Genomic DNA, 20,698 nt, shown 5'->3' on the forward strand with positions numbered 1-20,698 from the left:
TCAAAATGTTCTAAAGCAGCGTTCTCATCCTGTTCCTGCTCTGCACACACTCTGCATCTCTCTCTCTTTCTCTCTCTGTCTCATTCAGATCATCAGCTCAGTGAATACACTTATTTTCACATACTATAGCTATATTATTACTAAAAAAAGCAGTTGAAACTGTTGCACTGCTATATTTTTGTGGAAACTGTGATTCTTTGATGAACAAAGTTCAAAAGAACAGCCATTATTTGAAAAAGAAATGTTTTGTAAAAAATAAATGTCTTGAAAAAAATTATTACTGACCCCAAACTTTCAAAGGTCATAGTGTTCCATCCCTAATACATTTACACATAATTATCAAAAACATTTGTAAGAAACAATGCAATAGCTGACAAAGTTTGCTACTAAATGAAAAGTCTTGTTGGAATCCTCCCATATTCTTATGGCATTACTCCTCTAAATGAGATCATGTCTTATTATTAAAAAAATTATTATTACTAAAAAAAGCAGTTGAAACTGTTGCACTGCTATATTTTTGTGGAAACTGTGATTCTTTGATGAACAAAGTTCAAATGAACAGCCATTATTTGAAAAAGAAATGTTTTGTAAAAAATAAATGTCTTGAAAAAAATTCTTACTGACCCCAAACTTTCAAAGGTCATAGTGTTCCATCCCTAATACATTTCCACATAATTATCAAAAACATTTGTAAGAAACAATGCAATAGCTGACAAAGTTTGCTACTAAATGAAAAGTCTTGTTGGAATCCTCCCATATTCTTATGGCATTACTCCTCTAAATGAGATCATGATTGACAGAGCAGATTCAGAGCAACACAAACATAAAACACACACACACACAGTAAGTATAAAAACCACCAGTGTAATAAATAAAAACGTTTTTTATGATCAAGTCATGCTTCAGCTGAATGAAGGACATTAATGATGACAGATACTTTATGAACTTAATAAATGTAAGTATAACTTAATAAGAGTAAATAAATACTAAATAAACTAATAATAATAAATCCTACCTCCCATTGGACGAATTACCCCCATTGTTTTTTTCCTGTTCGGCCTCATACACCAGACGGGCGACAGTACGAGGGGTGATGTTAAAATCCACTTTCTCGCAGGAACACATCAGCACCCCAATTTAGCCGGCAAGCTAACAGATAACGTAGCTTTCGTCGCCAGTTTTCAAATTTAGCCAGTTTTTTCTAATTTTTTTTATTTCTGTTTAACTATTCCGAGTCAACATACGCAGAAAAATGCGTAAATGTCAAATCACACTTCAGTAAATAAACCATGTTAGGCGTTAGCACCGGTCAGCCGTAACGTTACTACTCAGTTGAGGCGAATACTAGAAGCTAGTTGGCTACGTTAGCATGCTAATGATACCGGTGAGAGAGAAAACGGTCCTCTGTTTACTTTTTCTTATCCGTGATTTCACCTTTCGACCGTTCCGAAATCCTAGTCACAAGACTAGCACTAGTCATTGTTTGTTCTGTTAAAATATGCCTCCTTAAATTAAGTACTTAAATTACATTTCAAGTATACGAATTTTTCCTAAGTTTAAATGCTACGCGAAGAGATAGTAAGAGCTTAGTTTCCAATGCGACGGGCAAAAAGTTGACAGGGGTCGATTCAAACTCCAAAACGAGTACAGTGACGCTTTGAGAAATAAGTAATTAAAGTCTGAACACATATGAGGAGAAAAATAAATATGGACATCGTTGATATTAAAACGCGGCTCAATATACTGAATACTGAATTGCTAAAAAATACTGAGTTGCTTAACTACACCCCCGCCCGTTTCACTTTATGGTACAGTCGAGCGAGAATCCGTCAAAAGACTCTTCAGCGTGCGCAGACCAAAAGTAACGGTTGTTTTGGCGTTGTGTACTAGCAGGCCTGCACACAAATAATTCATCTTAAACAGCGATACAGTTCTTAAAATTACATAAATTAACAGAATATATGGAATATCTAAATGTAGTATATGTGCATATTACCAACGCCTGATTAAGAGCAATAATAAAGCATGACAAGTGACAGTCATCAAAAATCCAATAAATAATTATAGGCTTCAATCATTCTATACTTAAGATAAATATTAGCTATTCCTACCCTATATAGTTCGTATATAATCTACATCACTAAATTTTCCCCAGTCTGACCTGATTTATTTGCTTACTGCGCCCTCGTCAGGACATTAAGTGTAGCGCGTTTAACCTAAACTCAAAATAGAGGAGGAACACCTTAATAATATGGGAGTCCAACAATGACAGTTGATGTTTAATAATAATATAGTAGAAATCCTAAAAGAGTGAAGAATGAGTAGGTATTGGATAAAGCTGCTTACCTTGAATGCTTGTTTGAACGCTTTTAATAAACATTACTCTATCAAGCAGTGAGAGATGCGTTTGGAATTGATATTTTCTTGTCCGTTTCTCGCCAAGAATAGTCACCTTGCTTTCAGAGAGCTAAAGAAAAACAGACACTTTATTATGACTATTGTTGAGGCGACCTGTTGACCATTCATCTCATAGTCTTAACTTCACTGATTATGTTTTGTTAAAGAGTGTAGCTATAAAAACAAAATGATCTCATACTTGATACTTGAAACATACTTGAAAAAAAGATTTACAGGAAACCACCTAGCTGTAAGTTCAATATTAACCGTTCATATTTAGCCTATGTTTCATGCGGAAAACATTGGGCTAGAGTTCATTTGATGTATAGAATGCTATGTAAACAAACTGATATCCAGTCAAAGCTTTTCCTGTCAATCAGGTTCCGCGAGAACGTTTCGGTTATTACAAAAATATGAAATAACCTTGACTCGCCTCTTAATTCGATTTTGACAGGGTTTCAGCACGTGCTCTCTCTCGTGCCAGTGAGTCGTCTGATTTTATGAGTTGTGTTGGTAGCGGAGAGATTCCATAGGGTTGTGTTGCTGTCCGTCTGCTGGCACTGAATAGGCATCTGGAAACTCGAGCGGTGCTAAATATAAAAATATAAAAGTTCACCAGCTCGTGGGAGTCGTTAAGGAAATCAAGTGGGACGCTTTGCGTATGGCCGGGTTGTGTTGTGAAGGGTGGTCTGAACGTTTGGAGGACCAAAACAACAACCATCACTCCGTAGAAGTTTATCAGCTGCTCAGTAAACCCCTGACGCAATTTGACATGACATGACATGTTAGTGTAAATACTTTACCTTCACACACAGCCTGCATGGTCTAAACGGACAATGGTCCTTATGTGATTTAGCCTATTTATAAAGCATGCCAGAACAAATAGTAAATAAATATATATTGTTTTTAATCTAATAATAATTAGATAAGATAGTGGAATTATCATTTCCATTAGGGAATATTTTGTTAACCTTGCTGTCCAATGAAACGTCCTTGTGCTCAAGACTAAATATACTGACTTTGAACATCAGTGCCATGAAAAGAAAACAGAGAAGCTGTATGATAAACCACAGCAAAATAAATCTGTATCACAGCATAAACACAATTTATCAACTACATTTTACAGTGGTGCACATTTTAAAACTTCCAAATTTACAATGTCAATCTCTGGACGTTTTGACTTTTTTTCTGAATATTACAACCAATGATACTTTATTTTCAATTAATGTCACACATTGTGAGGTGTTCACAAAATTATGAATAATATAGGTATATACCAAAACAACATTATTAATATTTCCTCAGCGAGGAATATAAGATATTGTCTTTAAAGGCTTCTTTTATAGAACAGATATAGCATCTTCGAAGGGCACCTGCCACTGTAATTTACTCTAAGCTCATTTGGCAGTAAAATTCGGTGGAAACTCAAGCAGAACTCTTTTGCATGTCGAATCTCTTTTGTGTTCCCTGTGACAGCACTGTATATTGCAAAATCCTACAAATCTATTCACATCTTTACTGAATACTTACGCTTATTCTTAATGAATGTGAGCAGAGCTCCTTTCCTTATCATTTCAAACATTTGCTGTCTAACAAAGGAGGGAAATGCAAATGTTATTATAATTCAGTAAAAACAATCCTGTTTCCATTGTACTACATTTAGCTAACTTGTTTATTCATTTTCAGGAACACAAACCACACCAACCATAACGGATCAGGTCTGGATCTCAGTAATGTCCTTGGCTTATAGTCTCTGAAATTAACTCATTATAAGCCAAATACTACTAAAACTAGTTTATTTTGATATCATGTTCATTCCTTAAATCCAACTAAAAATATAAAGATGATTTCTGAGAATTTTGACATTAGGAAAGCAGGCCTGTGTGCTCATTTGATATGGCAAGCCATTTCAACATATGTTCCTTAAAGGAACACTCCACTATTTTTGAAAATAGGCTCATTTTCCAACTCCCCTAGAGTTAAACAGTTGAGTTTTACCGTTTTCGAATCCATTCAGCCGATCTCCGGGTCTGGCGGTAGCACTTTTAGCTGTAGCTTAGCATAGATCATTTAATCTGATTAGACCGTTAGCATCTCGCTCAAAAATGACCAAAGAGTTTCTATATTTTTCCTATTTAAAACTTGACTCTTCTGTAGTTACATCGTGTACTAAGACTGACGGAAAATGAAAAGTTGCGATTTTCTAGGCCGATATAGCTAGGAACTATACTCTCATTCCGGCGTAATAATCAAGGAACTTTGCTGCCATACCATGGGTGCAGCAGGCGCAATGATATTACGCAGCGCCTGAAAATAGTCCCCAGCACGCTCCCTGTGCAAGCAGGTGGTCATGTTGGCGGAAGTTAGCCTATTTTCAGGCGCTGCGTAATATCATTGCGCCTGAGCGAGATGCTAACGGTCTAATCAGATTCAATGATCTATGCTAAGCTACAGCTAAAAGTGCTACCGCCAGACCCGGAGATCGGCTGAATGGATTCGAAAACGGTAAAACTCAACTGTTTAACTCTAGGGGAGTTGGAAAATGAGCCTATTTTCAAAAATAGTGGAGTGTTCCTTTAAGACTATAGTAGGCTATTTATTTTTAAAATTATTACTAAATGATGTATATATTTTTAATTTCTCTATAACTATTCATTAGATACTAGATATTCAGTACTTATTATCTAGAGCTTACTATTCCAATAATTAGAAGCAGTTTTTTAACTTGACTGGACTATAAAGTTGCTATTTTGAGTAGTCATTAGGTAAAAAAGTAAGATATAGTCTGTCTCATACACAGATACTTGTATCTAATAATAATAAACAATCTAGTAAAACTGATTTAGGTACCAGTATTAACTGGAATACATTCAAATCAAAAGTGAATTTTTCATATCTGAGATCTCCATAGAACCCAACAGCGCAAAAAACTAATAAAAACCAAACAATTACTGTCATTACTGTTGGGAAAGTGATTAAGGAATTGAACTGAATGGAATTAAAGGAATTGAATAGATACTATTGGATTATTTCTAGTACAAGTGCTAGAAACATCAAATAGGTAATAGTTTAAGGGAATAAATGTTAAAACGGCATGCCACGTGATTATTAGGTGATTTTATGGCAACTGGATGCCCCTCGTCTGAATCTGACTTCTCAAATTGCGTGTTGAGTTGCAAGCACAAGGATTCACACGGTCTATACTTAGCTCTCCTAAACGTCAAAGTCTGCGGCAAGACACGACCTGTTTTAGTGACGTGATCTAATTTTAAAACTTTTAACGCATTTCTTTAAATTATTTGATCGCTGGAGGACTGTGTTTAAATGTAAGTTTTTAGGAAAATCAATTGAAGAACGCGATTGGGATGCGTTTTGGTTTTAAAATAAGAACGGAGGCTGTTATAGCCCAGTAATGTTTAAGAAAGTGTGATAAAAACAAGCGAAACGTCGGACACATTTTGAGGAAGCGATTTATTAATGCATCGGTTCATGGTGAACTGTGAAAATGGCACTGGGAATGATTTCATTTTTGGCTCTCTGCATCTTTTATATTCAAGGTAAGTTGTAGCATGCTAATGTGAAATAACGATATAGCCTAAACGATTTAGAGGATATTATATATTTAGGGTAAAATTATCGAGTGGATCAATCATCAGAGGGACCAATTCTCACTCTTAACTAGTTGCTTATTAGCATGCATATTACTAACATATTGGCTGTTTATTAGTACTTATGAAGCACATGTTAATGCCTGATTCTGCATGACCATATTTTAGATCCCTTAATTCTACCCCATACCTAAACTTAACAACTACTAACTATTAATATGCAGCAAATTATAAGTTTATTGAGGCAAAAGTCATAGTTAATAGTGAGAATTGGTCCCCAAACTAAAATGTGACCAAAAAGGGACCTACTGCCATACCAGTTCATTGCTTAATGCATCAGAACCCCCATGCATCTTTTTCTTGCTTGTTAAACATTCTGTACATCAGTCTCAATGTATCTCACTGTAGTGCCGCAGGGCCAAACTGGATGTGCTGAAGTGGACTCCACGACGGAGGCTGTGGCTGGAAAAGGCTTTCTGTTGGGTTGTATTTCCTGCAAAAGGAGAGAAGAAGTGCCTGGTTCTGCTATTGTTGATTGGCACTTCAAAGCAGCTGGAACTGAGGAGTTTATCCAAGTTAGTAAAGTGATTCTTTGAATCAGATCAGGTTGTTTGGTCAGCTTGACACATAAATGGCTTTTCACACTTGAACTATTCAATCCTGGGTCATTCTAAACCCCGGGGAAACAGGATCCTGGGTTATCTTGCTTCAGGTTTCACACTGCTCATAATTTACCCGGGGTTAATAATTAATCCTGGGTATTCATAAACTGACGTTTCACATTGTACATTCCTAAACCCTGGGTTAACATTCTTATTTGAATATGTGATATTTTACCCAAGGTTAAAAGCAGGGTTTAGAATGACAATAACCCAAAGTTAAGCATAGTGTGAAAAGCCCTATAGAACTTAAAGTAAATGTTTTAAAACAAAGCATAGAAAGTTACTCAGTTTAAATGAGCTGAAAAGATTTTTTAAAGACTTAACATCTGATTTTATTCTAGTAATATCTCTATCCCTCTCAGATTTTTCAGTATGAATATAATAACCCCATCATTCTTCATGAAAACTTTGAGGGAAGATTAGAGTGGCAAGGAACTATGGGGACAAAGGATGTGCAAATTGGTGCCATCTTTATTCACAATGTCACATATAATGACACTGGGACGTACCTCTGTACCTTCCACCGCACGCTGTACCTTCCTCTGTATGAGGAACATGTGGTAATAAATAAAGAGGTGGAACTCACAGTTGTGGAAAAAGGTGAGATCCATTCAAGACCCTCTAACAAGCAAAAAATATTTGACAAATAATTTGAATATCTGAATTTGTTACTCCCCAAGCCAACCCTGAGCTAACGGCTGTGATCTCCGAGATCATGATGTACGTGTTGATCGCAGTTCTGCAGTTGTGGATGATTGGAGTGCTGATTTACTGCTATAGGAAGATCTACGCTGAGAACGAAGCTTGCGAGGCCAAAAAAGCTGCATGCTCTCAAAACAAGTAAGGCTCACGTTCGTGTTGTTTGTTTCACACAACATACATGTTATTTTATATCTTTCTGATTCAAAATTTCCTGCTTTTATCTTGTGTTTTCACAGACTCGTTGAGTCGAAAGATCCTTGTGATGGCATTTATTTGGAATAACACTAGTTTTGGTTTGTAGGCTTATTATTTTCAGTGAATATAGACAAGGCTGCTAGTATATTTGATACATAGTGTTAAAGGAATAGTTCATCCTAAAATGAAAACTTGCTAAAACTTTACTCACGCTCAGGCCATCAAAGATGTAGCTGAGTTTGTTTCTTGATCAGACCAGATTTGGAGAAATTTAGCATTACATCACTTGCTCACCAGTGGATCCTCTGCAGTGAATGGGTGCCGTCAGAATGTGAATACAAACTGCTGATAAAAACATCAGAATAATCCACAAGTAATCCACATGATTCCAGTTCATCAATTAACGTCTTGTGAAATGAAAAGCTATGTGTTTGTAAGAAACAAGTCCATCATTAAGGCTTTTTAACTTTAAACTGTCACTTCCAGCCAAAATAGTCCATAATCCATATCGCTTCCTACAGTGAAAAAGTCCATTTCCTTTTGTCCTCTCACATCAAAATCCACCAACATATTTGTTTAGAACTGTTTTGGACTGTTTTATTACAAACATGCAGGCATGTTGATTACTAGTGGATTATTGCGATGTTTTTAATCAGCTGTTTGGACTCTCATTCTGATGGTAGCCATTCACTGCAAATGATACATTGGTGAGTAAGTGATGTAATGCTAAATTTCTCCAAATCTGTTCCGATGAAGAAACAAATCTTGGATTTACCATAGGGTGAGTACATTTTCAGCAAATTTTCATTTTGAGGTGAACTATTCCTTTAATAATGAGGATGGTGAGGAGGACTAGTCTTGCAGCCAATATAAACCTCTGTATATTTCTAGTGACATTTCTACAGTAGTATAGCATTGCATTGACTAAGCTCACATAGCAATAAAAACAAATACAACATATTGTATTCATAAGACATTATATGCAAAGTTGAATAAGGAATATAAAGAGTCTGAATAAATAAACATTTTAATTGTGAATTACATCAGTCTGAAAAAACGAAAATGGTTTGCGGAAAATAAAATAAAAATCATCTGGTTTCTTGAATTGCTTGTTTATTGACTGGTGATAAAAAGATAAGACAAAAGAAAAAAGTATGGGAAACAACATTCAAACAATGGCAAGTTAAAATGTTAAAACACCATTTGTTTGCTGTTATTGTGAAATGGAAGTTCCTTGCTTTCGTTATGTATCCTGTATACTAATTAGACAACAAGTAAATAAAAAACATTAAATGTAAAAATTTAATGGCGTTTTCACTGATGCTCCAGGTCTTCTATCAAGCAAACATCAGTGTCCTTGAGAGCTTTGTATAAGGCATCTTTCCCTTTAGTGCCAGCAGATTTAATTGGGCCCATTAATAATTCTCTCATCTTGATTTGTGGGGTTTTCTCAGCACGGATGTTACTGTAAACCTCCTCTGTGATGACTTTCTTGTCTAGAAGTTCATCTAGGATGGCATCTACATTATGCACTCGTCTTATCAGCTTTGTCCGATTCCTGTCGATGAAGTGCTCTATGAAAGAGATGGAAACAAGCATGTGGTCGGATTGTGTGGATACTGATGATGGAGTTTATAATAATCAGTGCTATGCATTGTGATATTTTAGGTCATAAATGAACGTTTTAATTACCGATACCAAACAGTAAAGTGATTTGAAACCTATTTTCCAAATAAATGCCGTTCAAAAACAGTTACACTTATTCACCATTAGATGGAGCGCCTGGGCCTGGTAAAGGAACAAGTGGAGCTGCTGAAAGTTAAAGTTAATGATACTCACAGTAAATCTCCACGTTGCACATTCATACACGTGCACAGAAACTATATATATATATATATATGGATTAGGTTGTTAATGAAGAATACAGCTAATTATTATTATTACAGATTATTTAACTGGCCTCTTTTCCCGTGCTTAAAATGATTGTTCTCCTCTTAAAACGATTGCAATCAAATGGCGGTGTACACGAAAGTCAAAGGAAATTGAAAGTAAAATTGAGTTGAAGTCAACGCAGGAGTAATTAGAAATAGGAATCAAAAAGAATTCGGATTTGGATTTTTTTTTTTTGCATTAAAATCATTTTTCTTTTAAATGGAACCGCTTGTAGGCTATCTGTGATAATTAAAACGTTATGAATTTAATTTGTATTCGAATTCTTTTATACTAGTTTACTTACATTGTCCTGTGTTCTCTTTGAACTCCATTGCTTGTTGATTACAGCAAATAGCCTGTAAAATTTCGATTGTTACAGGAACAGCACCAGTCGTTGTGAAAGTGTTCACCATTAAATCGGCGAGATCTATAGAATCATTAGCTTTTTCGATTGCAGCTCGTCGTACGCGAGGCTCTGTCTTCCGGTCGCACAGTTTGCTTTTAAACTTTTTCTGATTTTCCTCCCCCAGATCATCAAAAGTATCTTGCAGGTGATCTTTAATAGTTTTTGCCATAGTTCCTTAGTTTATTAAAAGTGTCGTTCCTCTTCTAAAAGCTGCTGAGGAGGATAAACTGCTGCTAAACAGGCCTGACGTTTGATGTGTAGCCTACAGCAGGGTGTGTCTTTAGACTTACTCTAAACATTTCCTGCCCTATATAGGCCACTTTCTTGTAAACATATAGGGTACAAGAAAGTGGACTTTGGTGTTCAGTTGCTTTTCTGAAAGCATTAGAGGCACAAATCCCATGTTATTTTGTTGTGATACTTGAAAGGTACGTTTTATCTACAGTTTGCACACACTTTAGCACTCCAGCATCCTGACTCAACCAAACTGTACCTCAGAGAAAGTCATGATACTTTCCAGCTGCGTCTCTCTTCCCACAGTTTTCATGATCCAAAAACACAAAGATGATTCAGTGAAACAATGAAAATTACATGTATACAGACCTCCATAGGTTCCTCTAGTACAGTGAATCTCAACCTTTTGGCGTACCGGACCCCAGTCCAATTCAGAACCATCCTCAAGGACCCCCAGAACAAAATTGACTAATCTATGTATCATTTGTGTCTTTGTGAGGACCAAATGCAGTCAAGTATAGTTCAAGTTAGCTGACTTGTCCAGTATTTGGCCATATCATCAGCTATATTGGATTTTTCTTTCATGGGAAAATGTCATGTCAAAATATACAAAATTTATACAAAAATTCCACGGACCCCTGGTTGAGAAACATTGCTCTAGTACAAGGTTCTGCGGAGCTCACGTGATCTGCTGAATTCGTTGTTAGTTTCACACTGTTAGTTGGGGGAAAAAAGAGGCAGCTTTACTTCCTCAATCCTGAGTCAAACACTTCACAAGCAGCATTTTTTTTGTGCCTAAGGAGACTGGTTGCTGTAATATCTAATAAAATTGTTTTGCTCCAAAAGTCCACCTGTGCTATCATTAGTGTTATTATAACGCAAAGACTAGCTATAGCTGTTATAAAAAGGAAGAGCAATGTTAACATTTGTTTTAGAATTATAGAGTCACTTTTAGAATTTTAAATTGTTTAAAACACTTTGGACAACAAATGGTTTCAGATAGAGACACATTAGTCACTCAACACTTTATACACACATTTTTAGAGAGTGTATTGTAATATATACCGGTGTCGTTTGAAGGTCTTTATGGTTTCGTATAACACAACAAAAAACTTGTTTGTGCAAGACAGGACTTTTATGTATTAGAACAGGTTTTCTTTCCAGAGAAAAGGCAAAGTTATTGATTCATTTGTAAACAATTATGCCTACTAAAAACTGTTTAAGAATTTTTTTTTCTTTTTTTGAAAGAACTTTTTTCAGACATACAGTATAGAGATGGTTCAGGCTACGCTGGAGATTCAAAATTCACAGATGAGGAGTCAGAACATGTACAACTGGTATATCAGAGCCCCGGGAACAGGTAGAACAACTTTGGCAGCGACGCTCTGTCTTTACATGCCATTTGTCTGAAGCGCCCCATCAAATCTGACCTGTCAAAGCGTCTAATAACCTGTAAAAAGAGAACATAATGAACATTGGTGACAAGAAACCAAAGTTCTGAAGGTTATGAAAAATACTTTTGATCTTTTTTTAAAAAAGAAACATAATGCACACTGATTGCTCTTGCAGCAGCGTCTGATTTACCTTCCTGAACAATTCCTCAATGTGATCCTCATGTGCATGTTTCATTAACACATCCACTAGGTTTTGGACATAAAATGTTCCATTCTGAACATGCCTGTAAGATTTGGTGTCTGTATACAGACAGAGAAATTTCAGTAGTGGAATTAGGTGCTTTTAAACTTTACAAACAATAATGAAACTGACATTGAATAAGCTACAAAATATGTTTTGGTGAAATTTATTAATGAATTTTTTTGGTTGGTCATGATTCCCTTCAATTAAAGTTTTTAAGACATCTTCATCTAACGAAAGCAAAGTTCAAATGCAAACAGAATTTTTTACCCGGCGTGCAGGACATCAGAGAAATGAAGTCTTTCTCCTTGTGCACAAAGTCATCGCCCTCTACAGCCATCGACTCACCGTCACTGGCCCACACGCGTCCATGCTCCCCTGAAAAGATATTTGGATAAGAATGTGTAAGCCTTTTTCAACAGCACAGGTGAGATGTGTAGTTATTATAATGATGAGACCTCAAATATCAAAAACAATGAACAACTGTATTTTTCCGTAATTTTCATACCTCCCCTGCAGGCTTGGATAAGAATAACCTTTGGTTTATCACGCAGACCTGGACAATTCTCAGTGTTCAGACAGCGGTAGACTTTATCAATCGGGAAGGTATCAGAGGGATTGGATATTGGATTATAACGGACACCCAATATGGCATCCCTTTTGCCGTGGGACATTATAACCACAAAGGTGCTGTCTGAATATGCATGTTCTTGACGTTTAGCAAAGTCCTTGACTGCTTCCTCTATGTCCTGCCAATCAGATAAACTCGATTTAAAAAACTAAATCAAGACACTTATAATAAATACAATAAGATGAACATTTTAGATGCATAATAATAAAAGATAAAGGTTTTCAATAAAAAGCTGTATGCATCATCTGAATACTTTTCTCTACAAATCAGCTAGTTTCATAAGACCAGACTTGCGCACCTTTGCAGAGAGATTTTTGTACTTGACAACTTGATAATCCAGCTCTTTTAACAGCCATTCCATGTTGTCTTCATCTCTGTCCGCCCCTCTTCTTGTCATATCCTTATCATCAAAATCTATGTTGTTGATAAGCAGGGCAAGACGTTTTCTTACAGACTTGTCTTTTATTTCGTAAATCTAGAAAAAACAACCAAGAAATGTTAATGCAGAATTAAACCACAACCAATTCAATAGCAAACTATAGCAACTGTCATTCATGCTATAGCTCTGTGTCATTAGAAAGACTATTAATGTGTATTATTAACAAAAACTTTGTTTGATGAATTTGATGAATACTTGCCTCCTGTCCATTTTCTCTAAGAATTTTGTTTTTAAATTCTTGGCTGCATGGAAGAACATGCAATTGTGTGTGCCAATCATCTGACAGAGCAAACTCGACCTTCAGACCCAGACCTGCTCCTGAGTCTACTACATCCACATGTGACCGGGCCACAGGCAAACCTAGAAAGCAGAAAACAGGTCATGAGCATATCAGTAATCCTATTTTAATATATACGATATTACTCACCCCTATGTTTTGACATTTAAACCTGAAACCCCAGACTGCATATGTTCAGAAGTTTAAAAAAAATAAAAATACTGCCACGAAATGATTTTCATTCATTTGGATTAACAGTTCTTGAATGTGCATTCTAGGCTACGGAACATCATACTATAAAATACTCTGACAGCATTTCCTGCACTACTTGTCACCGTAAAGCACTAGGTTACTGAAACTACAGCGCGATATATAGCCTAGGCTACAACAGTGCTTCCTAACCATAAGTTAAAATCCGTGTAATCGGATTCGAAACGAAACTAATTGCTGCTTTTACACTACCACTCGCCGGTGTTGGGCCCAATTTCGACCCCCTGCCAAATTATTACCCCACTCATTGCCTACCTGATAATCCTAACCCCGCCCCTAATTATATCTCCTCCCTCTAAACCTGCCAGTTAATGGAGCTTGCTGACAAAATTACACAATCAACCTGTCTGCAACAGGTCTAAATGTATGGTCTATATATAGTCTTGCAGTTAACTTTAAATTACTTAAGCGACGATACAGTTGTGCAGTGTGAAAGGAATAGCAATCCAATGACGTTGGAAGTAAATATGATGTGTTGGCGGTATGCTTTAGACCAGAGGTGCCCAAATCTTTCATTCTGAAGGGCCAAAAATCCTTAACAAAAGCGCCAAGAGCAATTATATACAAATATATTATTTTTTTGTAGCCTAAATTAAATTCACGTCCAGTATAATACATTTCAAAGCAAAAATACAACAAAGCGTGTTAAAACGCAAAGTAAATTAGAAATGAGGATATGCTGCGATGGCATGTTGTAGCCTATTCTTCCTCCTATTTTGGCCCGCGGGCTCTGGTTTGGGCATCTCAAATGACTGAACATGGACTGATACTATTTCATATGACAACGTGTTGTTAAAGATGGCCTACATAATGGGGTTTGTTTAAATGTTATAAATAGGCCTACGAATGAATCTGTGTTACCATAGCCTACTTTTGTTAATATTAGCCTACAATGTTTATGTAATAATAGGCATGCTATATTGCATTTATGAGTCCTCTAAAGAAGATCTGGAAAGTTTTGGTAAAGAATTGTTTTCATTTTCTGATTTGCATTTGTTTTTCTTGAGAGCTAAAACTATTTGCAGCAGACAGCCGTTTTCCTTCTAGCCAACATTTAGTTTGGTATCTTTCATAAGAGTTTACTTACATTGTCCTGTGTTCTCTTTGAGCTCCGCTGCTTGTTCGTTACAGCCAATAACCTGTAAAATTTCGATTGTTACAGGAAGCGCACCAGTCGATGTGAAAGTGTTCACCATTAAATCAGCGAGATCTATAGCGTCGGTAACTTTTTCGATTTTAGCTTTTCGGACCCCCTGTTCTTTCTTCCGATCGCAGAGTTTATTTTTAAAACTCTTTAGCTCGTCCTTCCCAAGATCATTAAAAGTATCCTCCAGATGCTCCTTAATATTTTTTGCCATGATTGCTCCAGTGGCTGTTAAAGGTTTTCACGGAGGCTTGTACGTATTATACATACGCCCCCTGTGATCTCAGTGTCGCCTGCATGTTTGTTTCACTTTTCTTCTATACTGACCAATGAACAAGTCGATATGCATAAATATTCATGCACACTCCACCTGTAGGTGACTTGCGCCTTTTAGTAAGAATCTCACAATCCATATAGTTTTTGTTGGTTCTCAGGGTAGCAAACTTTAAAACATTTCACCCATCTGTAATAACAGACTATAAAGAAACTTGGGTCCCACTTTATATTAAGTGGCCTTAACTACTATGTACTTACATTTAAATTAATCATTTGGTACAATGTACATACATGTTTTTACATTGTACTTACCTGCATGTAATTACATCTGTAATTAATTTCTGTAATTACATTTATAATTACACTGTTGACCCATCCCTGACACCTTAACCGACCATTAAACCTACCCAGACCACCAAACTTGTCCCTAACCTTATCCCACCTCAATAGCAGCAAAAATGTTTTGCAATACAATATAAATACAATAAGTACATACTTATTTTTTGATGTAAGTACATAGTAGTAAAGGCCACTTAATGTAAAGTGGGACCGAAACTTGAAACTGGGCTAACAACATTTTATAAAAAGATGTATACTGTAACATATAATTTATTTACAAGAATGCACAATCTGATGTCAAAACATCAGTTTAATTAAGAAAAAAAAATACATTTACAAGATTAGTGTTCCAATGTCAAAAGAGGTAGCTAACAATGTTTTCTAAAGGCACCTAACTGCATTTGATGGCTGATTTCAGATGTGTTGTTGAAAATGTCACTCAGTCAAAAGTCCAAATCAGTTTAAAGTACATTTCTTTTCTCTGTCCTTACTATTTCCAGGGCACGACTTCTGATGTTTTACAGTTCGTTTCGATCATTACAGGCATTTGAAAATGCCCTCCTCTAATGTGCCCAGGACTTTGTGGTTTCCTCCGATCTGGTTGTGCTTACTACAGACTGTGGAGATGCACCATTTGATGGAGAGATGTTTAGACTTGCAAAGACCTCGTGTGCCGTTTTTCCAAGCATTCCTTGCACGTCACAAACAAAGCGGTAGACGTAACGCTTTCCTGCTGTTTTGTGAATGATGTTTTTGTGGTAGTAGTAGCGCAGACCACGACTTAGCTTCTCGTAGTTCATTTTAGGCTTGTTTTTACACTGGCCCCACCGCTTCGCCACCTGGAGGAGACAAGGGAGATGTATCTCAAACCAACCAGTAAGACCTCTTCAGAACAACTGAGAGAATGTGGAAAATGCCAGATGTAAAGATAACAAGTGCCCTTTTGCTTACAATATTTTGAGACTGTATGTGTTGTTGTGTTTTGGTTGAACTATGAATTTTACCTCTGCAGGATCGGACATTTTAAACTCCCAGCCATCCCCAGTCCAGTTAATGAAAGTGTGGCAAGCAGAATCCAGCAGAAGTTCTAGCAGAAACTGCCAAAGCTGGATGGGTCCGGATCCTGATGGACAACAAACAATATCTAGTCATATATCTCGACATGAACAAATGATTTTCACTCTGTGTTATGAAAAATATTAATTTTTTTAGAAGTTCCTATGATAATACCTCACCTGGATAGGCGGACATGGGTGTCATTTCCCCCTCTCTGTCTGATCTTTGAGATGGTACGTTACGCCTTTTGGCCACACGGGGACAGAACTGCTCAGAGGATTTAGTAAGTGGAGGTGATGAAGAGGATGCTGGCTGTCCAAGCATGGAAGAGCAGTAACTGGGTGAGGCATAGTCGGACCAATATGAAGGCCTGCTTTGCTGCTCTGCCTCATACAAGGCATATGTTCTCTCAGTATCACCTACACAAGCAAAACACGAGTTAATATTTCAATGACAGTATTTAAAAAATGAAAGAAAGTCCTTGTCAATAATAAGTATGAACGTTTATATAATTTAAAAAATTTGTAAAAAATGTTTTATATATATGATTTATATATATCATAATAAGTCTATGTATCTCTCAAATGCTTACCCAGATGGTCCAGATTGACGGTACCGGATGCTGCTCTGTGATTTGGACCTTTCCCAGGTTGGTAATGGCTGCTGGTGTCCATCCCTGGGCTGAATGGACTGCTTTGTGCTGGAGTACACAGAGGGACGAGGTTCTGGTAGGTTTGATTTGATTCCTGAAAGGCAACCTGCTGCCTGTCTGCAACCATTCCTTCTGGAACTTTGGAAAATGACACAGCATGAGGCCACGTCACTTAAAAAAGAATTTCAAACATCTTTAGAAGAAGAAAAAAAAAGAGTGCTGTCATTTGATACTTACTATTAGTGTAAGATGCCCAACAGCTAAACTCAGGGAAGGAGTCCAGATTAAAGAGACCAGAGTCAGTGGAGTTGACTGCAAGAGTATGACCTATTCATTAAAAACACACAAAATGTTTGTAATCATTAAAGTACTCGTCTGCATCGTGATTTAATATAATGCATAGGAATATGTACATCATGGGATGGTTACCTTTAGAACTGTGCAAATGCTCCTTCTGGGACTCTGAATATGTTTCTGGATACTGCTGTTGGGCAGGTCCTTTGCTGTCTAATAAAAAGGACAGGTCTTCACCACTGCAGTCTGGAGGTACATTATCAAATATGTAAAATGAATAAGAGTGTCAGGAGAAATGGTGTATTCTAGAATTAACAATGGATCAATGGAAGTGACCTCCCATAAAGTTTTCTACACCTAGTCTGAACTGTGCTAGAAATGAAAGGAAACACTAGTAAAGGGGCCGTGACAGAGTGATGAAGGAGAGGGGGTGCTAAATCTGTTTGAGGAGGAAGTCTGGAGGAAAGGATTAGGAAGAGAGGTAGGGAGCAGAAAAAACGGGTGTATCTTTAACCCAACCACCCCTTTTTTCTACATCCCTGGTTTGGACATTCCTAAATCTCAGAGCATGCATAGCCTGACATCCCCTTTTCCTGATGAGCTTTGAATTAGTGCACACAAACAAGATGTCAAGGTCTGATTTTTAGGGTTTTGACAGGGGTGTTGCAATGCTGGCTTTGCAGCTCAAGGACAACGGAAATGTTTTGCACGGACATTCAGGAAACAAAGCTGGAGAAATACTAAATCCCACAAAATCGGACAGATTTTTCCCTTGAGGGCAAATTGAATGTGATAATTGCAAATATGGGCTTCCATGTTATTTCTTTATTGAGAGAGATAACTGAACATTTTACTATGCAGAGTTTCATATTTAAACACTGGATGGAGAAAAAAAACATGTTGAAATAAGATATTACCATATAAGCTGAAGTCAAATCCACCAGGAACCTCCTGACTTCTGAAGTCTTCTGTGTAAAATCCAGCTTGACACATTTCCATATCTGAAGAAAAAATAAACAGTGATTTAGATAACTAATGTAGAATATTCTCTTCATTGGGTTAGTTTTATGTTTTGTCAGTCTAATTATAAATTATAAATAATTATAAACACCCTTGAGTATAATTTATTAAACATATCAGTGTGTGTAAAACAGTCCATTATTTTCAATGGCAGCCAGTGATTCAAACACTTATAATAGCTACTGATTAAAAATCTCAGATCGCAAATGACATTGAAATCTAATGGAATAGAAACCCTTACCTTACACTGAGTCCTTTTTCCAGATATCAAGGATTTACTACAGCTTCAAGCGCTGCCTTGCAGTTCTGTTGACTGTTGCTGCTTGCCTCAGGACCGTTATAAAGAGGCCGTGCGCGATGGGGCGTGTCCGCGAGTCTCGTGAAGGAATGCGTCGTGACTGAGGTTCCCTCCTTTTACTCCTCGTGACGTCAGACAGGAGTCACGACCACAGATTTGTTACCCTTCCATTCATAGAAAAGGTGCCCATGGGGAGTAGAAAAAACATCACTGGATAGGTTTGACGGACATGTCCCTTCATATTTTCCCCCCGAATACGAGACCGTTTGACCTAAATGTTTTGATGTAAGATTAAAAGGCTTAAACAATCTCGAAAGACCATAGGTCTATGAATCTTTCGCGTTTTCTCAAATTAAATGACAGTCCGTTTAATTGGGCCTTCTGTTTACTCTCAAAAATAAATACTATTCGAATCTATGGTTTCATGAACGTTTAATATCCATGGAACCTCTCCATTGCGCAAAAGCATCTTCATAATGGAAAAAGGTTCTTTAGATTATTACAAAGTTCTGGTTCTTTTTAGAACGGTTCACTGTTTTTTGGGGGGGGGGGGAGGGGTACTTCTATGGCATCACTGCGAAAACTCCCATTTGGAAACTTTACTTTTAGTGCTCTGTGCTCTGGTTGGTCATTCAGCATCCTGGTGATAAGAAACTCTGGAAATAACACTGAAACATATATCCAAAACAACACAACTCTGCGAAACGACCGGACTATAGTCTGTCCCTCACAGCCTCGTTTTCATTCATAAATTAAAAATGGGATCAAACTTGAATGTGATCTACACTCTTAAAAATAAAGGTGCTTCAAGGGACTTCTATGGCATCACTGCGAAAACTCCCATTTGGAAACTTTACTTTTAGTGCTCTGAATATGTGTTGGTCATTCAGCATCCTGGTGATAAGAAACTCTGGAAATAACACTGAAACATATATCCAAAACAACACAACTCTGCGAAACGACCGGACTATAGTCTGTCCCTCACAGCCTCGTTTTCATTCATAAATTAAAAATGGGATCAAACTTGAATGTGATCTACACTCTTAAAAATAAAGGTGCTTCAAAAGGTTCTTCAAGCGATGCCATAGAAGAACCATTTTTGGTTCCACAAAGAACCATTCAGTCAAAGGTTCTTTAAAGAACCATCTCTTTCTTACCTTTTTATAATCTGAAGAACCTTCTTTCGCCACAAAGAACCTTTTGTGAAACAGAAGGGTTCTTCAGATGTTAAAGGTTATGGAACCATTTAGACAAAAAGGTTCTTCTGTGGCATCGTGAACCACCTTTATTTTTAAGAGTGTATAGTACTAACATTGCTAAAGTGTTTCAAACCCCTAATCAATTTGAATTGTTTTGAATCTATGATTGTTTTATTAGCTGGCCTACGGCTATAGGCTATACGAAGTACAACAATTACTAACATTATTATAATGATGAAATGTATCGAATAGAAATGTAGGCTACAACAGCAACGTTTTCGTGTTGCGTGTAACTTGCTAGAACTTAGAAAACGAAATATGTAGGAATATGAATTATACATCTGAACTGCATTCATTCGATTTTTGTCTGAAATATGTGATCTAATATTTTGCATCAATAAATGAGAACTGACTACCATTAGGCCTGGCCGAAACTAGAACAGTTGAGGCTAATTTGTTGGGGTCTATATCACTTAACGATCTGAATACATTCTTGTAAAGTGACGAGAGGAGAAATGTTCTAGCTGGAAGTTAGAAATAAGATCAATCAGAACCAGCAACTTAGACTTTAATGAGGCGTTCGTATCTTTAAAAGCCATTCAAGAGAACAATGGCCTGTAAAATTCCGAGTCGAGGAGGCCTGAAATCACGGCGTGAGTGCTTTGCACAGATAAGACCAACCCAAGGGTCTTGTACAAACAAACACCTCAGGCCATTTTCCTCCGGCGCGCAGAAAAAATACATCTGGAAAAGTTGCCAAATCGTGCAAGGCTTGAGTCGTGATTGTAGGAGCCCGCTCACTGAAGAGGATACAATCAGTGTCGAATTCCCATGGCACCTCCACATGTGCACGCACTGTCCCTGAATTCAACATGAAGAGATGATAAAAAATACTGTTTGTATAATACTTACTTTTGTAGTTAGTATAAAAAACATTTAGACACACTAACATCTATTCAGGTTACTAAAATACTATTTTTTTCAGAATACTTGTTTAATCATTAAACTATTAAGTAATGTGTGCGGATTAGA

General features: G+C 36.9%; 5 protein-coding genes across 8 annotated transcripts in view; 1 reads left to right on the forward strand and 4 right to left on the reverse strand.

Annotated features, from left to right (window-relative positions):
* LOC107685915 (GRAM domain-containing protein 1A-like) overlaps positions 1 to 2,453 on the reverse strand; it is a 25,531-nt gene extending 23,078 nt beyond the window's left edge. For 2 of the 3 annotated variants that reach the window (XM_016482675.1, XM_016482667.1), the window contains exon 1: positions 2,347 to 2,453. Coding sequence is in view for 1 of the 3 variants with exons in the window: in XM_016482684.1 (XP_016338170.1) it covers positions 1,016 to 1,125 (110 nt within the window). In the remaining 2 variants the exon portion in view is untranslated. Of the gene's footprint in view, positions 1 to 1,015; positions 1,703 to 2,346 lie in introns of those variants that run through there. The other variant, XM_016482684.1, reaches the window with a different exon arrangement.
* A 3,102-nt stretch (positions 2,454 to 5,555) lies between these two features.
* On the forward strand, positions 5,556 to 7,779 carry LOC107686707 (sodium channel subunit beta-1-like). The gene is made up of 5 exons (XM_016483815.1): positions 5,556 to 5,954; positions 6,414 to 6,580; positions 7,030 to 7,267; positions 7,348 to 7,507; positions 7,606 to 7,779. The coding sequence occupies exons 1-5, from the start codon at positions 5,903 to 5,905 to the stop codon at positions 7,649 to 7,651; spliced, it is 663 nt and encodes a 220-aa protein (XP_016339301.1). The 5' UTR covers positions 5,556 to 5,902; the 3' UTR covers positions 7,652 to 7,779.
* A 553-nt stretch (positions 7,780 to 8,332) lies between these two features.
* pycard (PYD and CARD domain containing) lies at positions 8,333 to 10,270 on the reverse strand. Of its 2 annotated transcripts, none has more exons than XM_016482732.1 (3): positions 9,801 to 10,270; positions 9,332 to 9,373; positions 8,333 to 9,138 (listed from the first exon to the last, which is right to left on the reverse strand). In XM_016482732.1, exons 1-3 carry the CDS (start codon positions 10,069 to 10,071, stop codon positions 8,879 to 8,881), a joined length of 573 nt encoding a protein of 190 aa, XP_016338218.1. In that variant the 5' UTR covers positions 10,072 to 10,270; the 3' UTR covers positions 8,333 to 8,878. The 2 variants fall into 2 exon arrangements, with proteins under 2 accessions (XP_016338218.1, XP_016338208.1); XM_016482722.1 differs by having other exon boundaries at positions 9,332 to 9,376.
* Positions 10,271 to 11,192: 922 nt separating this feature from the next.
* caspa (caspase a) lies at positions 11,193 to 14,830 on the reverse strand. Its single transcript, XM_016482705.1, has 7 exons — positions 14,476 to 14,830; positions 13,041 to 13,201; positions 12,701 to 12,877; positions 12,280 to 12,520; positions 12,042 to 12,149; positions 11,721 to 11,830; positions 11,193 to 11,586 (listed from the first exon to the last, which is right to left on the reverse strand). Exons 1-7 carry the CDS (start codon positions 14,744 to 14,746, stop codon positions 11,479 to 11,481), a joined length of 1,176 nt encoding a protein of 391 aa, XP_016338191.1. The 5' UTR covers positions 14,747 to 14,830; the 3' UTR covers positions 11,193 to 11,478.
* A 450-nt stretch (positions 14,831 to 15,280) lies between these two features.
* Positions 15,281 to 18,466, reverse strand: LOC107685946 (protein C-ets-2-like). Its single transcript, XM_016482709.1, has 8 exons — positions 18,411 to 18,466; positions 18,067 to 18,150; positions 17,285 to 17,395; positions 17,093 to 17,182; positions 16,796 to 16,993; positions 16,383 to 16,622; positions 16,152 to 16,270; positions 15,281 to 15,986 (listed from the first exon to the last, which is right to left on the reverse strand). Exons 2-8 carry the CDS (start codon positions 18,146 to 18,148, stop codon positions 15,711 to 15,713), a joined length of 1,116 nt encoding a protein of 371 aa, XP_016338195.1. The 5' UTR covers positions 18,149 to 18,150; positions 18,411 to 18,466; the 3' UTR covers positions 15,281 to 15,710.
* Positions 18,467 to 20,698: the final 2,232 nt, after the last annotated feature.

Source organism: Sinocyclocheilus anshuiensis, unplaced genomic scaffold (assembly GCF_001515605.1).
Source record: "Sinocyclocheilus anshuiensis isolate Anshui unplaced genomic scaffold, SAMN03320099.WGS_v1.1 scaffold389, whole genome shotgun sequence".
Taxonomy (NCBI): domain Eukaryota; kingdom Metazoa; phylum Chordata; class Actinopteri; order Cypriniformes; family Cyprinidae; genus Sinocyclocheilus; species Sinocyclocheilus anshuiensis.